At 41.3% G+C, this 26,726-nt stretch overlaps 1 protein-coding gene and 1 long non-coding RNA gene across 2 annotated transcripts; one reads left to right on the forward strand and one right to left on the reverse strand.

The window, feature by feature from the left end:
• Positions 1–7,030: 7,030 nt before the first annotated feature.
• Positions 7,031–7,807, reverse strand: LOC127091889 (uncharacterized). The gene has a single exon (XM_051030615.1). The coding sequence runs from the start codon at positions 7,805–7,807 to the stop codon at positions 7,031–7,033; it is 777 nt and encodes a 258-aa protein (XP_050886572.1).
• A 4,126-nt stretch (positions 7,808–11,933) lies between these two features.
• LOC127115443 (uncharacterized) lies at positions 11,934–13,072 on the forward strand. Its single transcript, XR_007800732.1, has 2 exons — positions 11,934–12,121; positions 12,258–13,072. It is a non-coding gene; the product is annotated as an uncharacterized LOC127115443 (long non-coding RNA).
• The last annotated feature ends 13,654 nt before the right edge of the window (positions 13,073–26,726 follow it).

Consider the following 26,726-nt stretch of genomic DNA (forward strand, 5'->3'; position numbering starts at 1 on the left):
TGTGTTAAATTACTTAACATTGCATGATATTTTATAATGCTTATTATATCGATTGAGGAACTCACCCTTACAACTATTTTTCAGGTAACGAGCAGTGATTGAGTAGGAGCTAGTGCTTGAAGTCTAGTGTAGTTCCTTAGTGGGTCATGCTCTGGTAGATGTAACATCGGGATGGGATGTTTTAAATGTTTTATTGTTGGTTGTGAACCAGTTTACATGTAATATGCTACATGTTTTGCATGATTGATTTAATCTCTATCCGCTGCGTATTGTGCAAATGCCTTATGTTTTGAATTAATAAAAGAGTATGACAGTTATCATGGTGAATGGTGTGAAGTAATTGTGTGACACCCTTAATTGCATATTTACTCTGATGTATATATTTGTTGTTTTAAATTAAACTTTTGGGGTATTTTAGAAGGGTGTTACAACGAGCGGCCCATGCTAGAGCACAACAAGTTTTCTCCAAGAGTGAGTATCGGGATTCACAATCGGTAAATCTCTTACTTAGATAATAGATGGCATGCTCCTTCCGACCGGTTTCGTCATGTTGTCCCAACACACATCCCATTGACTTTTCAAGCACAGTTAAGTACATAAAGAGTGGTCTCCCCTGAACAGGTGGAATTAGAATAGGGGGCTCTTGCAGGTATTGTCCGATTCTCTCAAAAGCCATTTGGCAGTCAGAATTCCATTCAACTGCTTGATCTTTTCGAAGCAATTTGAAGATAGGCTCACATGTGGCCGTCATATGTGAGATAAACCTTGAGATATAATTCAAACGTCCCAGGAAGCCTCTAACCTCTCGCTCGGTGCGTGGAGTAGGCATCTCTTGTATAGCTCGGACCTTGTCGGGATCTACCTCAATTCCTCGTTGACTAACAATGAAACCAAGCAACTTTCCAGATCGGACACCAAAGGTGCATTTAGCAGGATTTAGTCGTAGTCGAAATTTCCGAAGACGCTCAAATAGCTTTTGCAAGTGGTCTATGTGATCCTCTTCACTTTGAGATTTTGCAATCATATCATCCACATAAACCTCAATTTCCTTATGCATCATGTCATGGAAAAGAGTGACCATTGCTCTTTGGTAAGTTGCCCCAGCATTTTTGAGACCGAATGGCATTACCTTGTAGCAAAATGTTCCCCAAGGGGTGATGAATGTGGTCTTTTCCATGTCTTCTGGATCCATCTTGATTTGATTATAACCCGAGAATCCGTCCATAAAGGAGAAGACTGCGAACTTAGCAGTGTTGTCTACCAGAGTGTCAATATGTGGCAGGGGGAAATCGTCCTTTGGACTAGCTTTGTTTAAATCCCTATAATCAACACACATCCTGACCTTGCCATCCTTCTTGGGTACTGGCACAATGTTGGCTACCCATTGGGGGTACTTTGCAACTGCTAGAAAACCGGCATCAAATTGACGTTTCACCTCGTCACAAATCTTCAGAGCCATGTCGGGTCTTGCTCTTCGGAGCTTCTACTTCACTGGCGGACAATCTGGCTGTAGTGGTAACTTGTGGACAACAATGTCAGTATCTAAACCTGGCATATCCTGATACGACCAAACAAATACATCTACATATTCATGTAGCAACTTGATCAATCTTTCCTTGATGCTTGCCTCAAGTGTAGTCCCAACTTTGACCTCTTTCTTATCTTCTTCAGTGCCAAGGTTGATTGTTTCCACTGGTTCTTGATGTGGCTGAAGGGCCTTTGACTCGTGCTCGAGCATCCTTTCCAGTTCTTCTGGGAAATCACCATCTTCCTCACTCTCCTCTTCCGCTAGGTAGATGGGGAGTTCGAAATTATAGGAAGTAGCGGGGTCATCGAATTCAACTAGTTTATTGATTATTCTGCATGTTTTTTAATGATGGTTTTCTTTAGAAAAATGGAAATAAAATGCAAAAGAAGTAAAAAAAATATTTTTGTAGTTTTTGAAAGGATTGCCATTTTAAGAAAAACAACAGATAAATGAACGACAAGAATTTGAACAAAATGCTCTTTATTTGTCATAATGATTTTTTTGAAATTCAAAAGGGGCCCTACAAATGATCCATTAGCCTTGGGCAGAGCTAAGGATTTTCAAAAAACACACAAAGGAAAACAACAATTACTTTGACACAGGAAAAACTTCTGGAATCTCAACCGCTTCCCAGTTTGTCAAGGATGCTTCACACCGGTATATCAGATTTGATGTTTCTCCATCTTCAGTGTCATCTTCCACTGCACCAACTTGTTCTCCATGGATAAATCCTTTGCTCAGGAAAACTTCTTGAATGCTCCGCACACGGTCCTTTGCAGGGACCAGGGCTCCTCCATTAGCAGAAGGCTTGTACCCCAAACCAAAACGGTCATTTTTCTCATTGACATTGATGACTTGCCCCCAACCTGCAGGGCCTCCACTTTCAACTGCTGATTTTGCACTCTTCAAAGAAGCGAATGACAAACTAGCTTTCTCAACAGGATCCTTAACCTCTTCAAGTGTAGCATTGGATATTTCAAGGGCTTGAAAGGAGGTTTCTAAGGCATCCTCATCAGCCTCAATATAACGGAAAGAGGAGAGTTGACTGATGATAAAGTCCTCTTCACCTGAGACAATAACGAGCTTGTTATCGACAACGAACTTCATCTTTTGATGTAGAGTAGAAGTTACTGCCCCAGCGACATGTATCCATGGGCGTCCCAAAAGGCAGCTATAAGCTGGATTTATGTCCATGACTTGGAAATTGATGGGGAATACATGCGGTCCAATCTGTATCGGTAGCTCTACCTCCCCAACTACCATCCTTCGCGAACCATCAAATGCTTTCACCACAAGCGCACTAGGCTTCAACTCTGAACCTTGATAAGATAATTTAGAAAGTGCCCTCTTTGGTAGAACATTGAGGGACGATCCAGTGTCAACTAAAACTCTAGCCAGAGCATCTTCCTGACACTTTATGGATACATGTAGAGCGCGGTTGTGATTCTTCCCCTCTTTGGGCAACTCTTCATTACTGAAGCTTAGAGTGTTGCAGGCTGTGATATTGGCGACCACTCCATCGAATTGGCCGACCGTTATATCTTGGGTAACATGAGCCTGAGCAAGCACTTTTAGCAGAGCTTCCCTATGAGCTTCGGAATTCAGAAGCAAAGACAAGATAGATATTTTTGATGGTGTTTGATGTAATTGATCAACTATCTTGTAATCAAATTTCTTTATTATCCTTAGGAACTCACTTGCTTCATCTGTTTGCGCAGCCGGCTGTGCCCCTCCATGTTCTGGGGTAGGATTTACATTTGCAGTTTTCCTCGTTGGCTCTTGAGGGTTCACATTAAAATTGGGAGTATAAATCCGACCACTGCGGGTCATCCTGCTTGTCCCTGCGATGTTAGTGATGTCGGTGTCAACATTCTCCAAATCTTTCTTACTTTCAGTGGCCTCGGGTTTTCCATCCACCACCCCATCTAACACTGTTATGTCGTACTTCCAGGGTACTGCCTTGGTACTTTCAAAAGGAAATGGGGTAGGCATGCAAACTACCACAGGTGATGGGTGAACAACGTCTCTCCTGTGATAAGTCACCTCAAATGGTTCTGGTATGTTAAAAACAGGTTCAATGACCGAAACTTCCTCATTTGTTGTTGGACCAGAAATTTGTAAAACACCTTGATCCATCAAATTCTGAATGTCATTTTGCACCACTTTGCATCCTCTTGGATGAATGGCACATTCCTCACAGCTATCGTGACATGCGTCAATCAATCTAGCCCTCACCAATCCTGCATGAAGCGCTAGCAACGGAGTTTTAACATCTTCCACGTTTTTGATTACACACACATCAGAAGCATCTTCGACGGCATTAACATCACCATGCGCTGGCAAAGGGTTGTTCTTGACATTGAGTCCGACGTCTCGAAACGACAGAATCTTCTTTTCAACCAGGTCTCGCACAATATGCTTTAAAGCATAACATCCTTCTAAATCATGTCCAGGGGCACCCCCATGGAAAGGACAATGAGCATCTGGATTGTACCATGGAGGTAAAGGATTTGGTGGAGGACCCAAAGATCTGGGCGTCACTAAACCTTTCTGTAGCAATGACGGGTACAATTCAGTGTATGTCATAGGGATTGAAGCAAACGGAAGTCTACTTCTCTGCACCCTATTTTGATTTTGAGGATTTTGTGGACGAGGAGCCTGTGCCCTCGGCTGTTGATAAGCAGGTGGCGCTGGTGCCTGCTGGTATATCGGCGCTTGTTGAGCGGGAACAGGTTGATAAACTGAAGCTTGTGGTTGGTTGAAATTTGGTGTGACAGCTGCCATATATGGTTGTTGGACATATTGTACTGGATAAATTGGTTGTTGTTGAGAAAATTGGTGTTGTTTCTTCCATGACTGACTCCTTCTTTGACTGGTTGACACTGCATTCGTATCCCCCTCCTTCTTTCTTTGAAATCCTCCAGGAAACTTTTTGGCATTACTACCAGATGTTTCAGAGGTAGTCGTCATCTTTCCATTCTTTAATCCAAGTTCGACCTTTATGCCTACAGCGACTAGGTCAGAGAAACTTGCAGATACACTACTTACCATTCTTTCATAAAACACAGGTTTAACTGTATCCATGAACCAATCCGCTAATTCCTTCTCAGCCAGAGGTGGTTCGACTTGCGAGGCCACTTCCCTCCATCGTTGCGCATACTCCTTAAAAGACTCCTTGTCTTTTTGGGACATGCTGAGCAGTTGTCTCCTATCTGGGGCCATATCCATGTTATACTTGTAGTGTTGGATGAAGGCATCAGATAAGTCCTGGAAGCAACGAATCCTACTCTGATCCAGGCTTAGGTACCACTTGGAGGGAGCACCCCTCAAGCTGTCTTGGAAGCAATGTATCATGAGTTTGTCATCCTCTACATGCGCAGCCATTTTTCGATAGTACATAATAAGGTGACTCTTAGGACACGAGTGACCCTCATACTTATCGAAATCTGGGGTCTTGAACTTCGCAGGAATCACAAGACCCGACACCAAGCACATCTCCTTAGCTGTAGCACCAAAAACTTGGTCGCCCTCCATAGCCCTCAATCTCTTCTCAAGCAGCTGGTAATTCTCCTTCATCCCTCTTAGGTCTTCCTGCCTTTCCTCATCTTCATCTGAAAAGTCTGGAGCATGTTGCTGATCTTCAAAGTAAGGTTGCACATGCGCCCGGACGAGAGGAGGTGCGAACGTGTGAACCACTGGATGGTTTTCATTGATGGTCGGTAGAGGAGTTGTCTGCTGAGCAGGTGGTGCAAAACCAGGTGCACCTTCAACTGTAGGCGTGAAACCAGGAGGTAAACCATAGGTTGGCCAGGTTGTTGGTACCGCCCTCGCAGGTTGGGGTTCAATCGATGGACCGGCGATTTCAGAAACAACCGTTGTTTGGGTGTCTAGCTTTGCCCTGATGACCTGTAATATCTCCATGACCTGCCCCATGTTTCCACGCAGGTCTTCGAGCTCTGAGCTCACTCGCTCCAATTCATGCTCCTGATCTGCCATTCTTTGACGAGCTCTGGCACGAGTATTATATTGGTGTTGAAAATTCAGCGTGAAACTGGAGGAAGAAAGGACAGAATGAGACTCTTTTTTTGAAAATGTATGAATGCATGTATGGATGCATTTGTTTGCAAAACTCTTAGTTATCTTTATTATTTATTCAAGCAATGTTAGAATATAAGAATAACATGTAATAATTGAGAACTAAAATGACAACTTCCATTAATTAAAATCAGATTCAAATACAAAGAGATTTAACTTCAAGTACACACGATTTGAATACAAAAATTTAAACACCAACAATTCAAATTCAAGTACAAGTAAACTTAAGTTCTGTCTCAGCTCTTAAGATCGTAGCCAAATCTGTGGTGAGCTCATTCATCATCTTCTTGATAAACTTGATGAAATTGAAAACTTGAGGAGGCGTGTTTTCTGGACACATACACCAATCCGCTTCCTGGAGTTTTCTGGAAGTTCCAACATGTTGAGGTTAACAAACCTAGCCAAGTTGCGGAACTTGCCATTCCATTCAACATAGAGCTCTTGGAGTTCCTTGATGACCTTTTGATCTTCATCTAAGGTTGCTCTAGCTTCTCTGTACAACCTCTTCCAGTACACACAATCATTTTTTAGGAGTAAGTAGGCTGCATCACCTTCCTGGCTCTCCAAAACTGCAAACCTCCTAGTAACTTCTTCCAACTGGTACCTGAGATGGTGACAGTTCCTTTCAGCTTCTTCCTTTTGGAGGATCTCGCGAGACAACTTTTCCTCGCATTTCTTCAGAGCTTCCCTCAAGTCACGGATTTGTGCCTCAAAGTCAAGCTTAATTTCTTTTTTATCCATAAGAGATTTATCCAACAACCTCCCTAGCTCACAGATCCTATACTCAGCTTTTTTGAGCTCTTCCTTCCTGGTTCGGATCACTGATGTGGAACCTGATAGGATATGATCAAGATCATCTTTCTGGTCTTCCAATAGCCTAGCTCTCTTGTTGCTATCCTCAAGTTCTTGGGCTTTTCCCTTACGTTCCTCTTTCAAATTCTGATTTTCCAAGATAACTCGGTTCATCTGAATTCGTAAATCGGCATTCTCCACTTCGAGCTCCTTAACCTTAGTAACGAGTTTCTCCATGTCCTCAGGGAGTATGGGCTCGGGCTCAGGAGTTTTAGGAAAAGCTGGAGCCTTTAAGATATATGGCAACTGGATTTTCTCAACTCTTTCTCTCACCCATTGCGTGTAAGGTTCTTTGGCAAGAATGTTTCTCTTTCCAAACTCTTTACCCTTTCTTATAATCTTTAACCAAGCCTTTCGTACTGCTCTTACATCAGGATTGCTTGTTTGGATGTCAGAGAGCACAAATGGCTGTAAGTCCTTCGCGTCAGGAGGACCATCCATGGAGTAACCGTGTTGTAATCGAGATATCATAGGGTTATAGTTGATGCAACCCTTGGTACCCAACAATGGTACATTAGGAAATTCCCCACAGCTGACTATAATGTCTGGGGTTTCCTATTCTCGGATATACCATCTGATGGAACTCGCGGTGAGAGAAGCTAATTTCTGGGGAGACTTAAGTTCTTTTGCCACAAAAGGACCTTCTTCGGGCATGTGTTGCATGAACCAAGTGTAAAGCAAAGGAGCGCAACACAACAACACTTCACCCCTCTTTTCATGTCGAGCGTGAAGGGCATAGTAAACGTCAGCTAAGAAAAATGGTACTGGATTGCCAGAGAGAAAGACTTCTATGGCCACTTGATCCACAAATTTTTCAACATTTGGGAATAACACAATCCCATGGATCAATAAAGCCACCACAGCATAGAATGCATTCCAGTTTCCACTTTTCTTGAACTTTAGAGCTAAATCCTCCAAAAACATCGCGGCAAAACCTTTGCAACCCCCTTTTTCAGCCCAATTGTCTCGAACAGTCGGGACATTGATACTTAGGGCCGAAGCTATCTTCTTTGGGCCCATATCTTCTTCGAGCTTTGGAAACGGATTAAAATCTTTCAACTTGAGACCCACGATCCTCTCGACTTCTTCCAAAGTGGGAGCTAGCTGGAAATCAGCGAATGTGAAACAGCGTAGAGGTGGATCATAATATTGTGCCAGAGAGCCGATAATTCCATAATATACTTTCTTATTTAGAAGGCTCAAAATTTTCCCATAGCTTTTTTCGAACTCATCACGTCTGCTGAGAGACAAATCAGAGATCAAACCCTTCAGACTGTCCAACTTAGGTTCCTTGTACTTAAGCGTGAAAGTGTGTCTTATTGAAGTTGTCATTTTCAAGTCCTCAATTCCTGAAACAAATAAGAGACAACTAAGAGCTTGCTTTTTTATGATGTTGATGCAATGTATGAATGTAATGCATTTTTTTGTATAGGTTCAATAGGCTTAAGGCATGGATAAGTCTGATTGCTTTGTATAGAACATGGTTCTCACCAGGTATGGTCTAAGTTTTTTTTGAAAAAGTTCCTAGAGTCATGGATCCATTAGACTGTTTGCTACCTGCGGCAACTTACTTGTCGGGCATCAACTCCATCTAAAGAATCTACTCTAAGTGAGGTTCTCGCATCGATCTAACGAGAAATACATCTCGCAGACCCACGCTGCGCAACCATCTTTCCTAGTGGGGCAAAGAACTAAGGTTCTACAAATGGTTCTTAGAGTCATGGATCCTAAAGAAAACATCGAAGCTTACGGCGACTTACTTGCCGAGCGACAACATCCTCTCAAGAATCTACTCTAAGTGAGGTTCTCGTACCGACCCAACGAGAAATACATCTCGCGGACCCGCACTACTCAACCTCGTCCTATCTTATGTTTTTACTCGAGACTCGGGTAAAAAGTCTTTCCCACAAGGTTTGCAATCAGAATATCCAAGTACCAAACCACAATCGAACCAATACAACAGATTCATATCAATATGACAATAGAGATAGTAAAAACAATAAAGAAAAGCCACATAGGTAAACAAACAAAGGCACACAAACGACCTAACTAGGCTTGACTCACTTAGGGATTGTTGTCCCCAGCAGAGTCGCCATCTGTCGCACCTCGAAAAAATGGGGATACGACTTCAAAGCGAAGCGCGATCGCACGCTCGCAATGATGGACTGAACAGAGTCGCCACCGAACTTTATTTATTCCTAAAAAGGAAAGGGGAAATATCGATAAAACCCAAGACAAAAGAAAGGATAAGATATGGTCATCGCAACCAATATCCGGGTTCGGGAGTCGATTACGCAAGGGGAAGGTATTAGCACCCCTCACGTCCGTTGTACTCAACGGGAACCATTAGGTCAGTTGTGTGCGTTAATGTTAGTTTGAAATATTAGGCTTTTCAAATTATTAGGTGGGAAAGAAAGAGTAAAAGAGAGGAAAATGTTTTTGGATTTTTTAACGAAGGACTAAACCTAAGTTTTTTTATTAGTGGGCCTGACAAGATTTATAAATCCTGCTCCTACGTATCTCAAAAGAGAAATCAAGGCTTACGTAGTTCTGGGTAGAAAATGTTTATTTATTGGTCGATTTTAACGAAAGCTATATTATATTAATCGACGAAAACATTGTTTTACCCAAAACAGATGAGGAGTGGACGCATACCACACATCGAACAGATTTATAAATCTACATTCGGAAAAGCGTCATTTATCTCTACTCAACAATCGTGGCTGAAACATTGTTTTGTATCACTTAAGACAATATATCTTTCATTTATAAAAAAGGGTTCTTTGATTAGTCGCACGGCGGCGAGAAAAGGGTTTGATTGGTTGGATGTATTTTGAGTGATGGCGAGAACATGGATGAGCGAGATATACATCTCGAATCCTAGCCTCAGGAGTGCACGGTATACACCATGTTCCATTTCCATCTTTATTGAAAAAAGTATTAAGGTAGGAATTAGGTATTTTGAAGTTTGAAAGACGAGTACTTATGACCTACAAGCTCTTACAGCTTAGGTCTAATACTCGGGACTACGTCTGGACATTCCACCCAGGCAGTCTGTTTCTTTCCAATATTGCTAAGAAAATGATTCGAATATTTATGAATGTTTTGGAGGGAAGACGAATATTTATGGCTTGCAAGCTCTTACAGCTTGAGCCTAATATTCGGGATTACAACTGGATATTCCCTCCAGGTAATCTTTTTCTTCCAACTTTATTAAGAAGATGATTTGAGATATTTGCAGGTGTTAAAGAGAAGACGAATATTAACAGCTTGCAAGCTCTTACAGCTTGAGCCTAATATTCGGGATTACGACTGGACATTCCATCCAGGTAATCTTTTTCTTCCAACTTTATTAAGAAAAATGATTTTGAATATTGGAGTGTTAAAGAGAAGGCGAATATTTATGGCTTGCAAGCTCTTACAGCTTGAGCCTAATATTCGAGATTACGACTAGACATTCCATCCAGGTAACCTTTTTCTTCACGCTTTATTTAGAAAATGATTCGAATATTAAAGAGAAGACGAATATTAACGGCTTGCAAGCTCTTACAGCTTGAGCCTAATATTCGGGATTACGACTGGACATTCCATCCAGGTAACCTTTTTCTTCACGTTTTAATTGGAAAATGTCTTGAATAATAAATTAAAATAATCAAAGTATAGGGGTTTGGAATTATTGAAAGTTAAGTTGATGTTGCTTAAGAGCTCATTGTAAGAAGGCCCAAGAGTAAGTCATGTGAGGTTGATGGCGATGGTTAAAAGCAATCGACTTACAAGGGTAGGAAAATGGGCTCGACGTTGAATCGAGAATTAAGTGATATTTATCATTATTACTCTTTTTAATGTTTTTTTTTTATCAATGAAATTGAGCTGATTTATCATGATTGAAACATATCTCACACATAAAACTAAATAATTCACATAAATCCCAAAGAAAGAATAATCACCTAAGTTATGTTAAAAATAAAAATTAATAAAAAGGTGAAAAAAATGAATGAACAATAGCAACATGTTAGTTAAGTAGTAATTAAATGAGAGAATATGAGAAAGATCAAAGATGCTGAAAAAACCAACACAACACAACTGGGTATCGAACCCAAGACCCAAGAGAAAGTAAGCTAATCTCCCTCTCCACTAAGCCACAAGCTTCCTGTTGTTAAGCTTAGGACCAACAAAAACCAAAATGAGGGCGGAAACCAATTAACCAAAAAAAATAAGAATAAAAAGCAAATATGGTCCACTGGATTCGGGCTTTAGAAACAATGCCCATAATACTCTTGCACTGCGTGGGCTTGGGTCGGTTAGGATCCGCTTCTAGGCTGGCCCAAGCACCAATTCCCTAAAAAAATTCAAAAAAAATACCACCCTAGCCGCATGGCTGTGGGGTTGGAATCAGGAGAGTTGCTGGCATTTATGGCTAGCTACTAGTTGTTAATGAGGAACGGCTGGAACGAAAGGTCATCACCTTGGTTAAAACAAAAATGATTCCAACGGGAGAAGACAAAACAGAAACAAACATAATACTTGAAAACAAAAACCAAGATCAATAAAACTCATCATCTCCCTCCCTCACGAGAGACCCAATATTCACGAAAAGGAAAGTCATTCATTGACGAACAGTAAGCAATCAACATGAAACCCTAGTCCATGGTCCAGAAAGAAGCAATCCGGTCGAGATCAAAGATAAAATGAAAGCAACGATTCGAGGAGGTGACTTACCTGTCACAAACGGATCCAAGCTGAGGTTGAGAAAGTAGCGCCCGGGTTTGCCTTCCAAAACACCCTCTTAACGGTCGGCTCGTGCTCCCCCTTTTACTTCCAATGCGAGCTTCGTCCGACGACAGTAAAAGGTATAGAGTTCTTCAGACTTTTCCTCCTTCACCTCCGTTGATTTGGGTTTCTCTTTTTTTCGCCTCTCTCCCCCCTCTGATTAGGGTTTCTTCCTCCTTTTATATTCACCCTGTTTAGGGTTTTGAACTGGTTACTCAGATCAAAAGGGGTACCCTGCAAAATCCTTTAGGGTGCTCAGCTTGTTTGCCTCATTTCGGTACTTAATCTGGAAAAGGTAATACGATCCGTGCGCTTTCTTCTTGAATTTGTCTTGATTCCCAATTTGGGAATTTTCTTGAAATTTAACTGCCTTGTTGATTGCTTTTACTGCAGTGAATTCGGAGAACTTTGGTTTTCACATGATTATCTTGCAGTAACCTTGTTGTAGTTGGCAATAGGTCCAAATCTCTCTACTTTGGGCTTTACATAATCAGTTCCCATACACTGCATATCTGAGCTATTTTTGTGTGTATTATGCAGGTTTAATTTGGAAGTTTGGGGCAGTTTGGATTGTTAGCCGTGCTTGAATGGTTGTATTCTGTTTCTTATGATGGACGTGACAAATTCCCATTGGTGCTTTGGCTTATGTTACCGTAGAACTTGCAGCATTTGGTGGTACTGTTCCGTCTTACAATATCAATCCATTGTTGATTAGTTCCTCATGTCTTGTTGGCTTAAGTTTTTTTTGTTTTGAGCTCTGTGAGGCATATATTATTATGACTGTTGAGTTGGTATTGACGACATCGCTACCTTTGAGCTAACTCATTGCTTCTTATAGCCCTTGATTTGGGTTGATCCGAAAACTGCATAGGCTAGGTTTGTTGGCTTCAATGCAGGTTTTGCTTTATTCTTAAAAAAAGAAATCTGGTTGTAACTCACTCTTGCCTTAATGCAGGACGGTCTTCTAGCAGTGTGGTTCTGTTAACTGATATGTCTTGGTTGATTCCTGCAGGTTGTATGTTGGTTTGGCAATGTTTGCTGGTGTGCATGTAGGATTTGCAGCAAGTCCGTGATGACCAAAACTGAGATGTCGAGAGTCCTGATTTTGCCAGGTTGTTTTCTACAGCATATGATGGTCTCAATGAGGTTTTATACTTATTAACTATATTCTGCCTGGGATCATACATTGCAAACGTGTTCGTAGAGCCTCCCAAATGTCTCTGCTGCTCAAGAAAAGTCACAACTAGTTGCACCAGCTGTTCTGGTTGTAGGGATCCCACAGGGGTTGGAGGATCAAAATCTCATTTCCTGATGTGATGACATGTTGTTACTGCCAAATGGTATACCAGAATTTCCGCTGGAATGTTGAGTCGAATTTATTCATATTGGGTGACGCTCCTCAGCAGTAGGTTCAACAACACCGTTAAATAGATGTGAAGACAAAGCTCTGTTTGAAGTTATGCGGATTGTTAGGAAGCCGGTTTGGCCCTGATATCCGTGGCTGGATTGACAAAGAAAACATTCCAGGATTGCTGTCATGGATACAAGTACATGGTCGATGAAGATTGCGTGTCATAGGGTTTTTACAAACTCCAGTCGGTCTGATGCGAATGGTCAAATAGAGTTCGGATAAAAGCTTGGAGTTTTCTTGAAATCTGTCACTTTAAGTTCAAAAGACAGCTGAGGATTTTGCTTCACTTCTTGTAATGAATTTACCTTAACAATTGTATGATATGGCTCGACTGAGTAACTGTATTAAAGGTTAATATGTAAACAGCCTGATATAACAGGATTCTAACTTTGAAATGTGAACTTTTCTTCTTTGAACTCTTAATCTGTTTCTAATTACTTTTGAGACAACTTTAACCATTGGCCTGCCACAAACGACATTCTATGTTCCTGCAGACCAAATATTTCCTATCATAACCAAACTCTAAGTTCAGACCTAAAATGGCCCTCAAAAATGCCTTCGTCGCACGGTCATGAAGGCCATTATGATTGACCAAAGAAATGCTACTAAGTGACCAAAGCTTGCATTGTAATAATCATGTAATCATGGAAAACTCAATGGCCAATAATGAAAAGTCAGCCATATGATTAGGATTAGTGTTGGGCTTCAAATAAACAACCAAGCCAACCTTTTTTTTTATTTATTTAAAATTAACATAAAATTTGAAATTATCTTGAAAAAAAAGTTAATGATTATGAGCAAGTGAATGCTTAAATCCATCAGTGCAAATGAGAATAAACCATGAATGATGAAGGTTTTAAGGTTGTGAAGTTGTTCAAATAAATTTAGACATGATTGGGGGTTGTGAAGCTTGGATCCAGTGAGGTACTTAAGCTTTGAGTTTATGCATCATATCCGAAAGTTTTGAATTGCCCGGACAAAATTGGGGTATGACAGAGGTCACGAGAAACAATTCCTAAATACTTATAAAGACATCCTAAGATTAATTTGTTAAGAAAGACATCCATTTTTTCATGAAGTTGGGTTGTAAGAGGTATAAATTTCTTGGCTACTTGAAGGGAGTTGGAACAAAAAACGAAATGAGATGGCCAGAGGGTGAGAAATAAATGTGCTCATAGTCATAAACTTCTCCAGTGTTGTTGTGGTGGTCTTTGATATGGTTGTTGAAGCTAGGACGGTCAAACGTAAAATTAGGTTTGATTTAATATTTGAGAGTGGGGTTGAAAGTATTCCCAGTTGGCCGAAGACCAGTAATAGCAGCAATATCAAAAAGAGTAGGAGTGACCATACCACATGCTAGATGAAAAACATTATTTGAAGACTCCCAAAAACATATGACAACCATAAGCATGTTAAGGTTATCCATGGGTCTAATTTTCGATAGTTGAATCAAGTCAAAAATACATCGATCTTTCCAAGTTTGTTCTGTCTTCTTTTTTATTATGTGTGACCAGCTAAGATAAGCATCATTGTTGGTGGAAGGAGAAGAACAAAACACACAATTGGGATGTTCCATAAACCCTAATTCAAAGCTTCAATCTTCAAAAGCAAGAAGCTCGCATGATGGTGAACAAGGAAAAAACTTCTCCAAATTGGATGGTCTCATAGATGATTTGGGTAAAGGACCCAGAAGCGCATGAATAATACTTGTAAGGGAAAATGGAATCAATACCTCAGAAGCCCAAATGGAAGTTTTCTCTTTCTCCATTAGAGGTTCTAGAACATATCTACATTCTTTGAACTTGAAAAGAGTGATAGTGGAAGTTTGAAAACTAGGATGCTTAAGGTTCATAGAAATAAAATCATTAAAAGAAAAAAAGAAAGAGAAAAGGGTATTTAGATAGCTATGGAGGAAGACTATTTAATTTTCCTATAAAATTAAAACAAATGGCATTTTAATTTTTTTTTAATTGTTTATTAATTGTTTTCTTTGTATTTTGATATGGTTAATTCTTGTGGCCTCCGATGACCTTTGAAGATGGAACCATGATGACAATTACACTCATGTTCACTGACGTGACAATTAGGTGAAAGTGGTCATGATGAAGGTGATGTATGTAGACTACTTTGAATAGTGTCAAGAGTGTACTAAAAATGACACATTTTTTCATATTGCAAACATGATCGAAAGTGGTATTTTGGAGGCATTTCTTAGCTTGAAATTTTTGACTCAAGTGTATTCGACAAGAGTTGATATGAGATAGCTAAGTTATGTTTTCGACACCAAAGTCGCAAAGTTCGACAAAAAGAATTCTCGACAGAGGCAGAGAAGGCGGGAGATTGTTTTCGACAACAATAGTCGTTTTGCAGCAATTAAGAATTGAAGACACATGAAAGCATAACATAGGATAAAAGACCACGTAATATTATATGTGTCAAGTGCTAAAGAGTTAAGAGTTTTTACAGTTATTGATGTACATGTATATAAGTCAATTCAATCTCTCTAACCAAGGTTCACATTTTTCATTATTGTTCTCTATAGAATTCAAACATTCAAGTTAAAAAGATAAAATGATTTGTGAGAAATGTATGAATACGCATCCCACTTTTAGTTTAAGCAATTTTACTTCATTATTTTTTATTATTTTTCTACATTAAAAGCAATTCTACATTTTTCTTCTTCAAAATTCCATCAAATTGTCCTACATTTAAACGGTAAGTTATCAAGCACGAATCCACTTTCTTAAATATTTTTTGAATAATATTGTAACACCTCAAGATTTGCCCTCCTCTTCTTGGGACTAGTTTGACACATTGCATTTCATATTCTAGGGCATTAGACATTATATTTTGCACATCATCTGAAAATAAGAAAAGTCATCCTCCAAAGTCTTTTGAGAAGATGGAGAAGTTGCATGATTCAAGCCTGAGGGTTTCTCTAAATGGATAATCAACCATTTGAGGGTTTGCTTCAATTAGGGTTTCCTGATCCTTCAAAGGTCTTGAGCATAATCTTGTTTGCAAGGATATATTACCATCATCATGGTTCTATCATCATCAAGGGTTTCAAGATTCATTCTCAAGTTCCTTTAGATTAGGGTTTTGACCTCTGGTCAACCCTAATCAATGACATTCTTTCAACCAGGGCTTCTCAAAGAAATAAGGTATTTGCTGATGAAGAGGATCACTTGATCATTATATTGGGCTTGCATGAGCTAGGGTTTCATTTCTGAGCTATTTCCTCAAATGGTAGAGGCTCAAGCTGATCAGGGCATTTCAAGGTCATCTGAGGACCAAAAAGTCAATTGTGCAGTCAACTGAGGGCTGTGAGGTGGGGAAATGAGTTGAGACACCTCAATCATGTTCAAAAGAGGTTCATTTGTCATTTCAAACATCTATCTTGAAGATTTTGAAGTCATGGCAAAAGTTTCCAAAAATGGAAAGTGGCCTGTAATTTCAAGTTTCCAAAAATGGCAAGTTTTTGGTCCATATTCAACTTGATTTTCCAACATCAAAGAAGCTTCAAATGGATTTTTGGTGAACATGAAAGTTGAATATATCTCTCTCCTCTTTTCAAAAAGTCCTATTTCATGATCATCTAATGATTGGTTGGGAAGTTATGGCCAAGTGATCACAAAGTGTACATGGAAGTTCAACATGGCATAACTTTTGATCCAAAACTCCAAATTGGTCCACTCTTTTTTCAAAATGCTTGTTATGACCAAGAGATTCCAAATCAATCTTTGCCTTGCATGAAATAAGATCACATGACCACTTGTTCACACATGGACATTTTGGAGGGAAAATTCATAATTTGAATTTGGTTCAAGATACAAGCCAATTAACATTTCCATCACGATTGTTGAATGATTTTAAGTGGATTTGCACCTCAACATGGCACTGTTCACGTATGGATTGAACATGCTACCTCACATTTGCAATTTTGCAAAACACCTTATATCTCTCTAATCTCAATTAGCCATTGCCTAATCCTAATTTCAGCATGATTAACACAGAGTATAAATACCAAATCATAACTGTTTTTCAAGAGATAACAGAATTTGAGATCAAGAATTTTCCATTTTTCCTCCAATTTTCTCTCACTTCAATTTTCATTTTTCTTCACACAAACACCAAATTTCTTTGTAGATTCATGATTCTGGTATAGTTTTGAGCAAGAATCAACCATCACTTTGGTCAATTCAGTCCAGATTCGTGCATGCCAAGAGCTTGAACATATTAATGGAAGCTTCAAATTGAGCTGGATCTAGGTGTTTCCAATTGCTAATTCTTGCACAAAGCTCCATTAGAGGATAAAGGAAGTAGATCTGGAAGTTTTGGAGGCTTGAACACATGGTTTTTGATCACTGCATCTCAAGTAAGTGGAAATTCGACCATCTCATTTCTCCAATTTCTTGCCATGAATGTATAGATCTCGCATCACTGAGCATGCTGATATAATTTGTTTTGAAAATGGATGGATATTGATCATGATATGTTGATTTAAAGTTTGGTTGATGAAATTGTTTCCCTTCGATCTGTGCGTGTTAGTGAGATTTAGGTTGAATGAGTGTGATATTCACGATCCTGGTGAGAAGAGCTTTCGATCCATGTATGATACGTCCATTTCTGGAAATTTTCTTGGATCTCCTCCGCCTAGTTGGCCGGAGAAGACGGTTGTAACAACCGTCCGCCACCGTCTGGTTTAAGGCTAGGGTTTGTACTTGAAACGCTGCGTTTTGGTGAACGCTCCTGGCCTGGCACGCGCTAGTTCGATTCTTGGCTTATGCATTTTCGAATTTCATTTGTTTTATCATTTCCTGCCTTGCTTGCATGGGTTCGATACCTGGCCTTTGTGCTTTGTGAATTTAATTTGGATTTTCGCTTCTTAACCTTCAGTGCTTGCGCGCATCAGTTCGATCCTTGGCATCGCATTGTTTCTGAATTTATTTTGCATTCTTTTGTTAACTTTGCACGCGTGTGTTCGAGCCTGGCCTCATGCATGCTGATTTTATTCAATTTCATTTTCCATATTACTTCATTATTTCACATTATTCCATTTTATTTGTTCATCTTCAAAAAATCACAAAAAATAGTAGAAATGTCCAATTTGATCCCATTTTTTTTCCACATCCTTGTTTTAATGTCTAGCTTTTTATGGGATTTATTTCATGATTTGTTGATTGCTGGATTATTATTTGATATTTTTTTGATTGAACATGGTGCCAAATTGATATGTCATGATAAATGCTTTGTGAAATACTCATGGTTAATCCAATTGATCTGAAATTTTGCATGCTTGATCCTCACATGTGATATGATTTTTTGGAATTGGTTTGGGATTTTTATCACATGCCATCACTGTTTTGGACACATGAACATGTAGTGTGACAATTTGTGTCACATTTGTAATGTTGCATTTGTGCATTTTCATTCACCTATCATTTGAGCTCTTCTAGATTTAATTTTTTGCATGATGATCATTCATAACATGATAAACTTGTATAAAAAAATTCATGATCATTGGATGCTTTTTCTGTTTTGATTTGGATTTTCTAATTTGGATGTCCAACTTTGTGCACATTGTTTGCCTTTGCATGACATGAATTGTTTGAAGCCTTTGCCTTATGAATTGGTATTGGTCTTTTTGAGGACCTTTTCTTGATTGATTGAATGTGTTTCATGTGAAATATTGAGTTCTGTTTTGGCCATTTGACTTGCTTTTGAACCTAGTCTTGGTACTAGTGGTTTGTACACATACTAATTGTGCTTTGTGTTTCAGGTTTGGGCATTTAGCTCTAATGGTTGGCTTGGTCTCATTACTTGAGATGTATACCTTTGATTACTAACTCTTGTTGTGTTGTAGGTCCATTGATGTGATGAATTCACTTGAGTGCTTGCACTTATGACTTGCATTGTGTAGATATTGGAAAGTTCCACTGTTTGTTTGTTGGTTTTTCTGTCTGAGATACTAACTGGTTGGATTTTGTACAGGTACATTAGTTGCTAGCTAGCTTTTGCTTAAGCTTTGGAATGTGGTTGATACACCACTAAGGTAGCTTAGCCTTCTTACTCCATGTAGTATGGAAGTCCTGTCACCTTTTTGGCAGGCATTTTGGCTGAAGTCCTCCTTATGAAGCTCTGATTGTGATTGTTTACATTTGTGCCAAAGACCTCTAAATGAGGCATGTTACTTGATAAGACCTCCAAATGAGGCAATTGACAGATAGAAGGGATTAGCAGTCAATCCCCTGTTATTCAGTGAGTCGTTCTTTATGCTCGCACTACGTGCTGAAGCTCTAGAACATGTACCCAAGATCTCTGTATAGAGTCAGTCAAGTGGAATAGGGTCCCTCTTTCTGGATCCCCACGCTTTCTTTGATTCAAGCTCACCCAGGCCAGGGTTAAGAGCATGAGGTCTAATCCTCATTACCATATTTGATCAGCTTCACCCTAACTCTCAATGTTAGTGGTTAAGAGCTTCAGCACATCCCTACAGTTTTGGCTTGTTTGTCGAGGTTGATATGACCCCTCTTGACTAAAGCCCAACCATTTGTCTGATCCTCTTGTTTGTATATAGCTTGTGATACTTGTTCATTTGTGTTGATGTTTATTTGCTGTTCGTGTTGACTTGCTTCCTGTGCGAGTTAGGTTCTGATTAGAGACCCCCACTTAGGGATATCTGTGCATGACAACTTTTAGGCTCGAGTCAGTCTCCCTATTAGTTGGTTTGCTTCCCTGGTCTCTGGTTAGGAGAGTGTTTCTCCCCTGTTAAGGGGAACTACGTCGCCCTGATTCTCATACCAGATGAGATACGTAGGCAGGAGATCGAGCGAGATCTCTCCGGGCACCCTTTTGTTTTTTTGTGTGTGTTTAATCTTTTGTTTCTTTTGACGTCTCAGTGTCTCTTTGTGTTTGTGTGACAACTATTAGGCTCGAGTTCCAGACTCCCTATTAGTTTGTCAATCTGTTTCCTTTTAGTTGTCAGGAGTCGGGCGTAAGTCCATGTATTGGCAGTCTATTTCCTGTTGAGTGTTTCCTTTGGCGTCTCAGCGTCTCTTTTCGGTGTTTTGTTTCGGCGTGCGTTAGCCGAGCTACGAGTGCTCTGATTCTTCTCTAGATAAAGAAGATACGTAGGCATAGGATGCGATGTCCTAGCGAGCATGTTCCCCATTTCCCCGAACTACGTTGACTCTGATGTTTGTTTCTGACAAACTACGTAGGCCCAGGATGCGACATCCTGCCGAGTCCCCTTCCTCCGTCTCCTTCCACCTGTTTTATTATTCCAGTGCGTGCATTTCTTTGAGCAGTTTATTGGCAACCTTTTCTTATTCTTTTGAGCATGGATCCCGTCGAGTACGACAGACGTGAGGGGTGCTAATACCTTCCCCTTGCGTAACCGACTCCCGTACCTTGTAATCTCTGGTCGTAAGACCGTTCCTTTCCCTTTCTTAGGTTAGTCCTGCGCTTCCCTTCCGTCATAGGATGAATAGCATCGGTGGCGGCTCTGTAAACTTATTTTTTTTCCGCCGGTTATTTTTTGCGTTGCGACAGCTGGCGACTCTGCTGGGGACTAGTTGACCTCTTGCTGGTCCATCTTCCCTAAGTGAGTCAATCCTAGCGCTCTTTAGGGTAGTTTTGGCTGCTTTTATTGCTCTATTTATTGCATTTATGATTATTATACTGTGATTGTATATATTTGCATATATGTTTGCATGCATCATATTATTAATGTGCTGGATTCTGGACAGGTGTGGTTCCTTTGATTTGGGGTGGGTGTTCTGAGTGGGGCTAAAACCCAGGCCCGAGTATACACCTAGGATTAGCGTGGTCTCACGTCTCCTCACATGTTGGATCAGCATGTTGTTGCGATGTGACATACCACAGCCGGACGAGGTTCTTCTGAGAGAGCTCTTCCTGGTGGAGTATCCACTATGGTTGGGTTATCTCTTTTGAGCTATTGACTTCGGTGACCGTTCTTTCCCGGATCTTTGGTTTAGATGATCTTATGAGAGCTACAACGGCACACCCGAAAGGGCAAACCCGTTGAGTATCTTGTCCGATTGTTGAGACCATTATCCGCCTTAGGATGTCCTTACTAGAATTCACCTGTGAGGGGAGGGGTCTGATTCTGGAAAACACAGGTTCTGATGGTGACTATTTGATGGTGACTTTGGTTCAGTTGGATTTATGGATATTTATGTCTGATACGCCAGAGTTCTGTCTGTGGTATTTATCAGCGGGTTCCGTTTATTTCGGATCCCCGGGTTGAATTTGGGGTTGCTTGTCCAGATGGTCAGTGATTTACCTGTGATGATGGTGATATATCCTCTGGTTCCGTTTATTTCGGAATCCCCGGGTTGGATTTATGGTTACCTCAGTCCCTCAGATGGTTGTGATCAGTTCAGAGACCGGAATCCACCACAGTGGATGTTCAGATGACTTGGAGGATGGCACAGTGCATTGCATTCATGCATCTGCATCACTCCCATTTTGCATTCATCCGCATCTAACTCATGTCTATCCATACTCAGGGTACATTCTCGATTGAGATTCTGGTTGAGAGACATCCTGATATCAGAATGTTATTGTCAAATTATTATCCGTCTCGATGAAGCCAGAATCAAAGGACAGAGTGTTCCTCATATGGATAGACATTGCATTCATGCGTGAGTCATAATAACCTGTCTTCTGTTTTGCAGGTGTCAGTTTCTAACATGTTTGATTGACTAAGGAATCATTACTCGCGCACGTAGAATCATTCCTTTGCACGTAGCTCGTCCGCACAGATACCCTACCAGACGCAACAAATCCAAACTGATGGATTTACCCAACGCTGACATTCTCGAGCTGAAAGAGAAGATGAGAGAGTTGATCAACGTCATGAAAGGGTTCGCCTTGGGGCAAAAGGCACTTGTTGAGAAGGTGGAAAAGCTTGAGCGGGCTTCGGCTGCCAATAGTGGCAATAATCAAGAGGGTGTTTCCAACAATGGTCTTGGTGGTTCTAGGGATGGTGGTGATCCCAGGAGGAAGGCGACTACTGCTGGTGTAGTGATCAACAATGGTGGTGGTTTTGGTTTCGCTGCGGGCGATGGGCCAGGTCCTGTGAAGGATAATCAGTTTCCTCCTTTCTTTGGGGCTATGGAGGATAGAAAAGAAGATCAGTTCTCTGTGCTGAACGAGCAATTTGGTCAATATGGTGTTCAACCGCCAAACAAAGAGATTCAGGTACTAGCAAAGAAGATCAGGGCTCTGGAAAGCCATGCTACTCCTGGGGCTATCAATATGACGAACATGGGGCTGGTTGAGGGGATTGTGATCCCGCAAAAGTTTAAAGTGCCCACGTTTGATAAATACAATGGGAGTTCTTGCCCGGAAACTCATCTCCAGGCCTTTGTCCGGAAAATATCTGCCTATACCATGGATCAGAAGCTATGGATGTACTTCTTCCAGGACAACTTATCTGGTGGGTCTCTAGAGTGGTATACCAAGTTGAGATCATCGGATATCAAGAGCTGGCAGGATTTGGGGGATGCTTTCTTTAAACAGTACCAATTCAATGCTGACATGGCTCCTAGCCGTACCCAGTTGCAGGGTATGTCTCAGAAGCCAAATGAATGGTTTAAAGAATATGCACAGAGGTGGAGGGAGTTGGCTGTCAGAGTTCAACCTCCGTTGGTGGATCGAGAGATCTCTGATTTGTTCATGGGAACCCTGCAGGGAACTTTTGCTGAGAGGATGGTGGGTTGTCCCGTCACTGGTTTTGCAGACATCGTGGTGGATGGTGAAAGGATTGAAAGCTGGCTGAAGATGGGAAAGATACAGGGAAATGCTTCGTCGTCTGGATCGAAGAAGCCCTTTGGTAACGGTCAGCGTAAGAAGGAGGGTGACACGAGTGCTATGTATGCCCAGAGAGGACACGGTAGGGATCGTTACTACTAGCACACTGCTGTAGTAACAATTCCTGCTGATAATCAACTTGCACAACAACAACAACAACAGCCACAGGAACGACATCCATTTCAACCGAGAGCACAACGGGCTGGGTATCAAGTGAGAGGAAGGATGACAGATCGTCAATTTGATAGGCCACCCGTGACATATTCATTTCTGTTAAAGAAGTTGAAAGATCTTGGGTTGGTTCAGCTGAGGACGTTGGCTCCGTTGAGACCAGATCAGAGGCCTGCTAACTATGATGAGAACGCCAAGTGCGAATTCCATTCTGGTGCCCCTGGACACAATGTTGAGAATTGTAAAGCTTTCAAACATGTGGTCCAAGATTTGGTAGACCCTAAGGCCATCAATTCCGCACCATTACCGAATGTTAATGCTAATCCCATGTCGGCGCATGGTCAGATGGGGGTGAATGCAATTTCCGAGGATAAGAGGAAAGTTGGGGTGATGAACGTGGATCGGTTAAAGACTCTAATGGCTGAGGTCAAGAGACAATTGTTAGCAAATGGAGTTTTTCCGGGCTGTGATAATCATTGTGCTGCTTGCACTGTCGCTCCAAATGGGTGCGTATTATTGAGGGAGGTTGTTCAGAGGATGATGGACGAGGGAAGTCTCAGGTTTGAGAAAGTTGGTTTGGAGAGGGAGGATGTTTCCACCATAACCATTTATTTTGATCCTATCAACTTGTCAGCGCCGGCAGAGGCAGCTCCAGTTACCATCACGGTACCGGGGCCTATTCCATATAAAAACGACGATGTTGTGTCGTGGGATTATGGTGGGGAGGTATATTGCAATGGAGAGAAGCAGGAGGATCACGCTGCAGGTGAAACCACCGTTTCAAAGGTGGATAATGCCGAACCTAGTGGTTTCACTCGCAGCGGAAGGTTGTTTGCGCCTGACACATTAAGGAGTGGGGAGGCAGAAAAAGAAAAGAAAGATAAGGTCGAGGCTTTAGCCAGGGCAAGAGGGAAACAGGTGGTGAGTGAGGGTACTCCTGTAGCGGCACCGGCGCCTGTTGGGTCGGAAAAAGAACTTGATGATGAAGCCGAGGAGTTTTTGAGGATCATCAAGAAGTCTGAGTACAAGCTTGTTGACCATCTGCAGCAAACTCCATCTAAGATTTCAATCCTATCATTGTTGTTAAGCTCCGAAGGGCATAGAGAGGCTTTGTTGAAAATCCTAAAGAGGGCCTATGTCCCGCAAGAGATTACGGTAAATCAGCTGGAGACAGTGGTGTCTAATGTCAATGCCAGTTATGGGTTGGGTTTCACTGATCTGGATCTTACGGTGGATGGGCGTAATCACAATAAGGCATTACACATCTCAATGGAGTGTAAAGGAGAAGTGCTCTCGCACGTTTTGGTGGATACCGGCTCGTCACTCAATGTGTTGCCGAAGAAGGCCCTGACAAAGATGGATTGTGAAGGGTTGGTTTTGAGGCCGACTGACCTGGTGGTTAGAGCATTTGATGGCTCTAAGAGGGCTGTGTTTGGGGAAGTGGAGCTCCTTGTGAAGATCGGGCCCGAGGTGTTCAAGTCTGTGTTTTATGTCATGAATATTCAGCCGGCATACAGTTGCTTGTTGGGTCGACCATGGATACACGTTGCTGGGGCAGTAACTTCGACTTTGCACCAGAAGTTAAAGTATATCTGAGACGGGCAAGTCGTAACAGTTTGCGGAGAGGAGGACATCTTTGTCAACCAACTGTCGTCGTTCAAATACGTAGAAATGAACGGCGAAATATTTGAAACACCAAGTCAGGCGTTCGAAACCGTCAAGGTGGAGAATGCCATTTTTGCCAAGGAAGAGAAGAAGCCGTCCATTTCCTCTTACAAACATGCTGCTGAGGTGGTGAAGAGTGGAGAAGCCCCAGGTTGGGGAAGGATGATAGACATTGCCACAAAGGAAGACATGTTTGGGGTTGGTTATCAGTCGGGTCGAGGCTCGTCTGGACAGAGCAGAGGACGTCGTCAGCCGTTCATGTTCACCAGTGCTGGAATGCTAGATCCAGATCACATCTGTGCGATGGGTGAAGAGATTGACAGTGACTGCGAGCTCGACTCGTGGATAAAACCGTGCGTACCAGGGATGGAGATCCAGAACTAGAAGGCCGAAAAGATCATCACTGTCGCTCTACGTGAAGAGTAATATTTCTGTTTTTCAATTCTGTCTGCATGAAAACCATGCGTTTTGCCCGAAACGTAATGGTTCATTGTAAGGGCCACCTCATGTGTTTCATTTTGCAACATTTGCATCATTAATAAAAGGATGTTTTTCGCATAAAAGGCGGTGTTCCCTGTTTTTCATTTATTTTTGCAGTTTTAAAAAATAAAAATGGCAATGTTTGTTTTCATTTTCCTTCCTTTTGATTTGTCTCGTTCCAACTCTAAAGCAATGCATGAATCAACATTCATGCAGATGCGATCATTCTCCGGATCTCATTGATAACAATCATGTTACACCCTCATATGACTTCGGCAATCCGATCTATCATGCCGAAGAAGAAGGCGAAGAAGATTGTGAATTGCCGGAAGAATTAGCCAGGTTGTTGAAACAAGAAGAGAAGGTGATTCAACCGCACGAGGAGCAAGTCGAGATTGTGAATCTAGGTACCGAGGAGGTCAGAAAAGAAGTAAAAGTTGGGGCTGCTTTGAAGGTGAATGTCAAGAGCAGAATGGTAGCCTTGTTGAAAGAGTATGTTGACATCTTCGCCTGGTCTTATCAAGATATACCAGGGTTGGATACCGATATCGTTGTGCACAAGTTACCATTGAGAGAAGACTGTCCTCCAGTGAAGCAGAAGTTGCGTAGAACTCGACCCGAGATGGCCATGAAAATTAAAGAGGAAGTACAAAAGCAGTTGGATGCTGGTTTCCTAGCTGTCACCAATTATCCGCCTTGGGTCGCGAACATTGTGCCAGTGCCGAAGAAGGATGGAAAGGTGAGGATGTGTGTGGACTACCGGGATTTGAATAGAGCTGGCCCGAAAGATGATTTCCCATTACCTCACATCGATGTGTTGGTAGATAATACAGCTCAATTCTCGGTGTTTTCCTTCATGGGTGGATTTTCTGGCTATAATCAAATTAAAATGTCGCCAGATGATATGGAGAAAACAATGTTCATCACACCGTGGGGCACTTTTTGTTATAAGGTGATACCATTCGGTCTCAAGAATGCCGGTGCCACGTATCAGAGAGCTATGGTGACTTTGTTTCATGATATGATTCATCATGAGATCGAGTGCTATGTTGATGACATGATAGCAAAGTCCCAAACAGAAGAGGGGCATTTGGTAGACTTGGCCAAGCTGTTTAACCGATTGAGACAATTCAAATTGAGGTTGAATCTGAATAAGTGCACTTTCAGAGTGCGGTCCGGTAAGTTGCTGGGGTTTATTGTGAGTGAAAGAGGAATCGAGGTTGATCCTGCTAAAGTAAAAGCAATACAAGAAATGCCTGAACCGAGAACAGAAAAGGAGGTTCGTGGTTTCTTAGGTAGATTGAACTACATTTCACGGTTCATATCTCATATAACAGCCACGTGTGAACCCATATTCAAGTTGCTGAGAAAAGATCAAACGGTCAGGTGGAATGATGATTGCCAAGCGACATTTGAAAAAATAAAAGAATATTTACAGGAGCCTCCGATTCTGATGCCTCCTGTGGAGGGACGACCATTAATTCTGTACTTGGCAGTCCTCGAGGGGTCTATGGGGTGTGTACTGGGGCAGCATGACGAGTCTGGTCGAAAAGAGCATGCAATTTATTACCTTAGCAAAAAGTTTACCGACTGTGAAACAAGATATTCACTGCTCGAGAAAACTTGATGTGCTTTGGTATGGGCTGCTCGCCGACTGAGACAGTATATGCTGATTCATACCACTTTGTTGATTTCCAAGATGGATCCGATCAAGTATATATTTGAGAAGCCAGCATTGACCGGACGGGTTGCGAGATGGCAAATGATTTTGACTGAATATGATATTCAGTATACTTCTCAGAAAACAATCAAGGGGAGTGTATTGTCTGATTACCTCGCCCAAAAACCCATTGAGGATTATCAACCGATGAAATTTGAGTTCCCTGATGAGGACATCATGTTTCTCAAATCGAA

Source organism: Lathyrus oleraceus, chromosome 1 (genome assembly GCF_024323335.1).
Source record: "Lathyrus oleraceus cultivar Zhongwan6 chromosome 1, CAAS_Psat_ZW6_1.0, whole genome shotgun sequence".
NCBI lineage: Eukaryota > Viridiplantae > Streptophyta > Magnoliopsida > Fabales > Fabaceae > Lathyrus > Lathyrus oleraceus.

What these genes read in the sequence shown, in the direction of transcription:
- LOC127091889 (XM_051030615.1), bottom strand. Translation starts at nt 7,807, where the DNA reads ATGACAACTTCAATAAGACACACTTTCACGCTTAAGTACAAGGAACCT.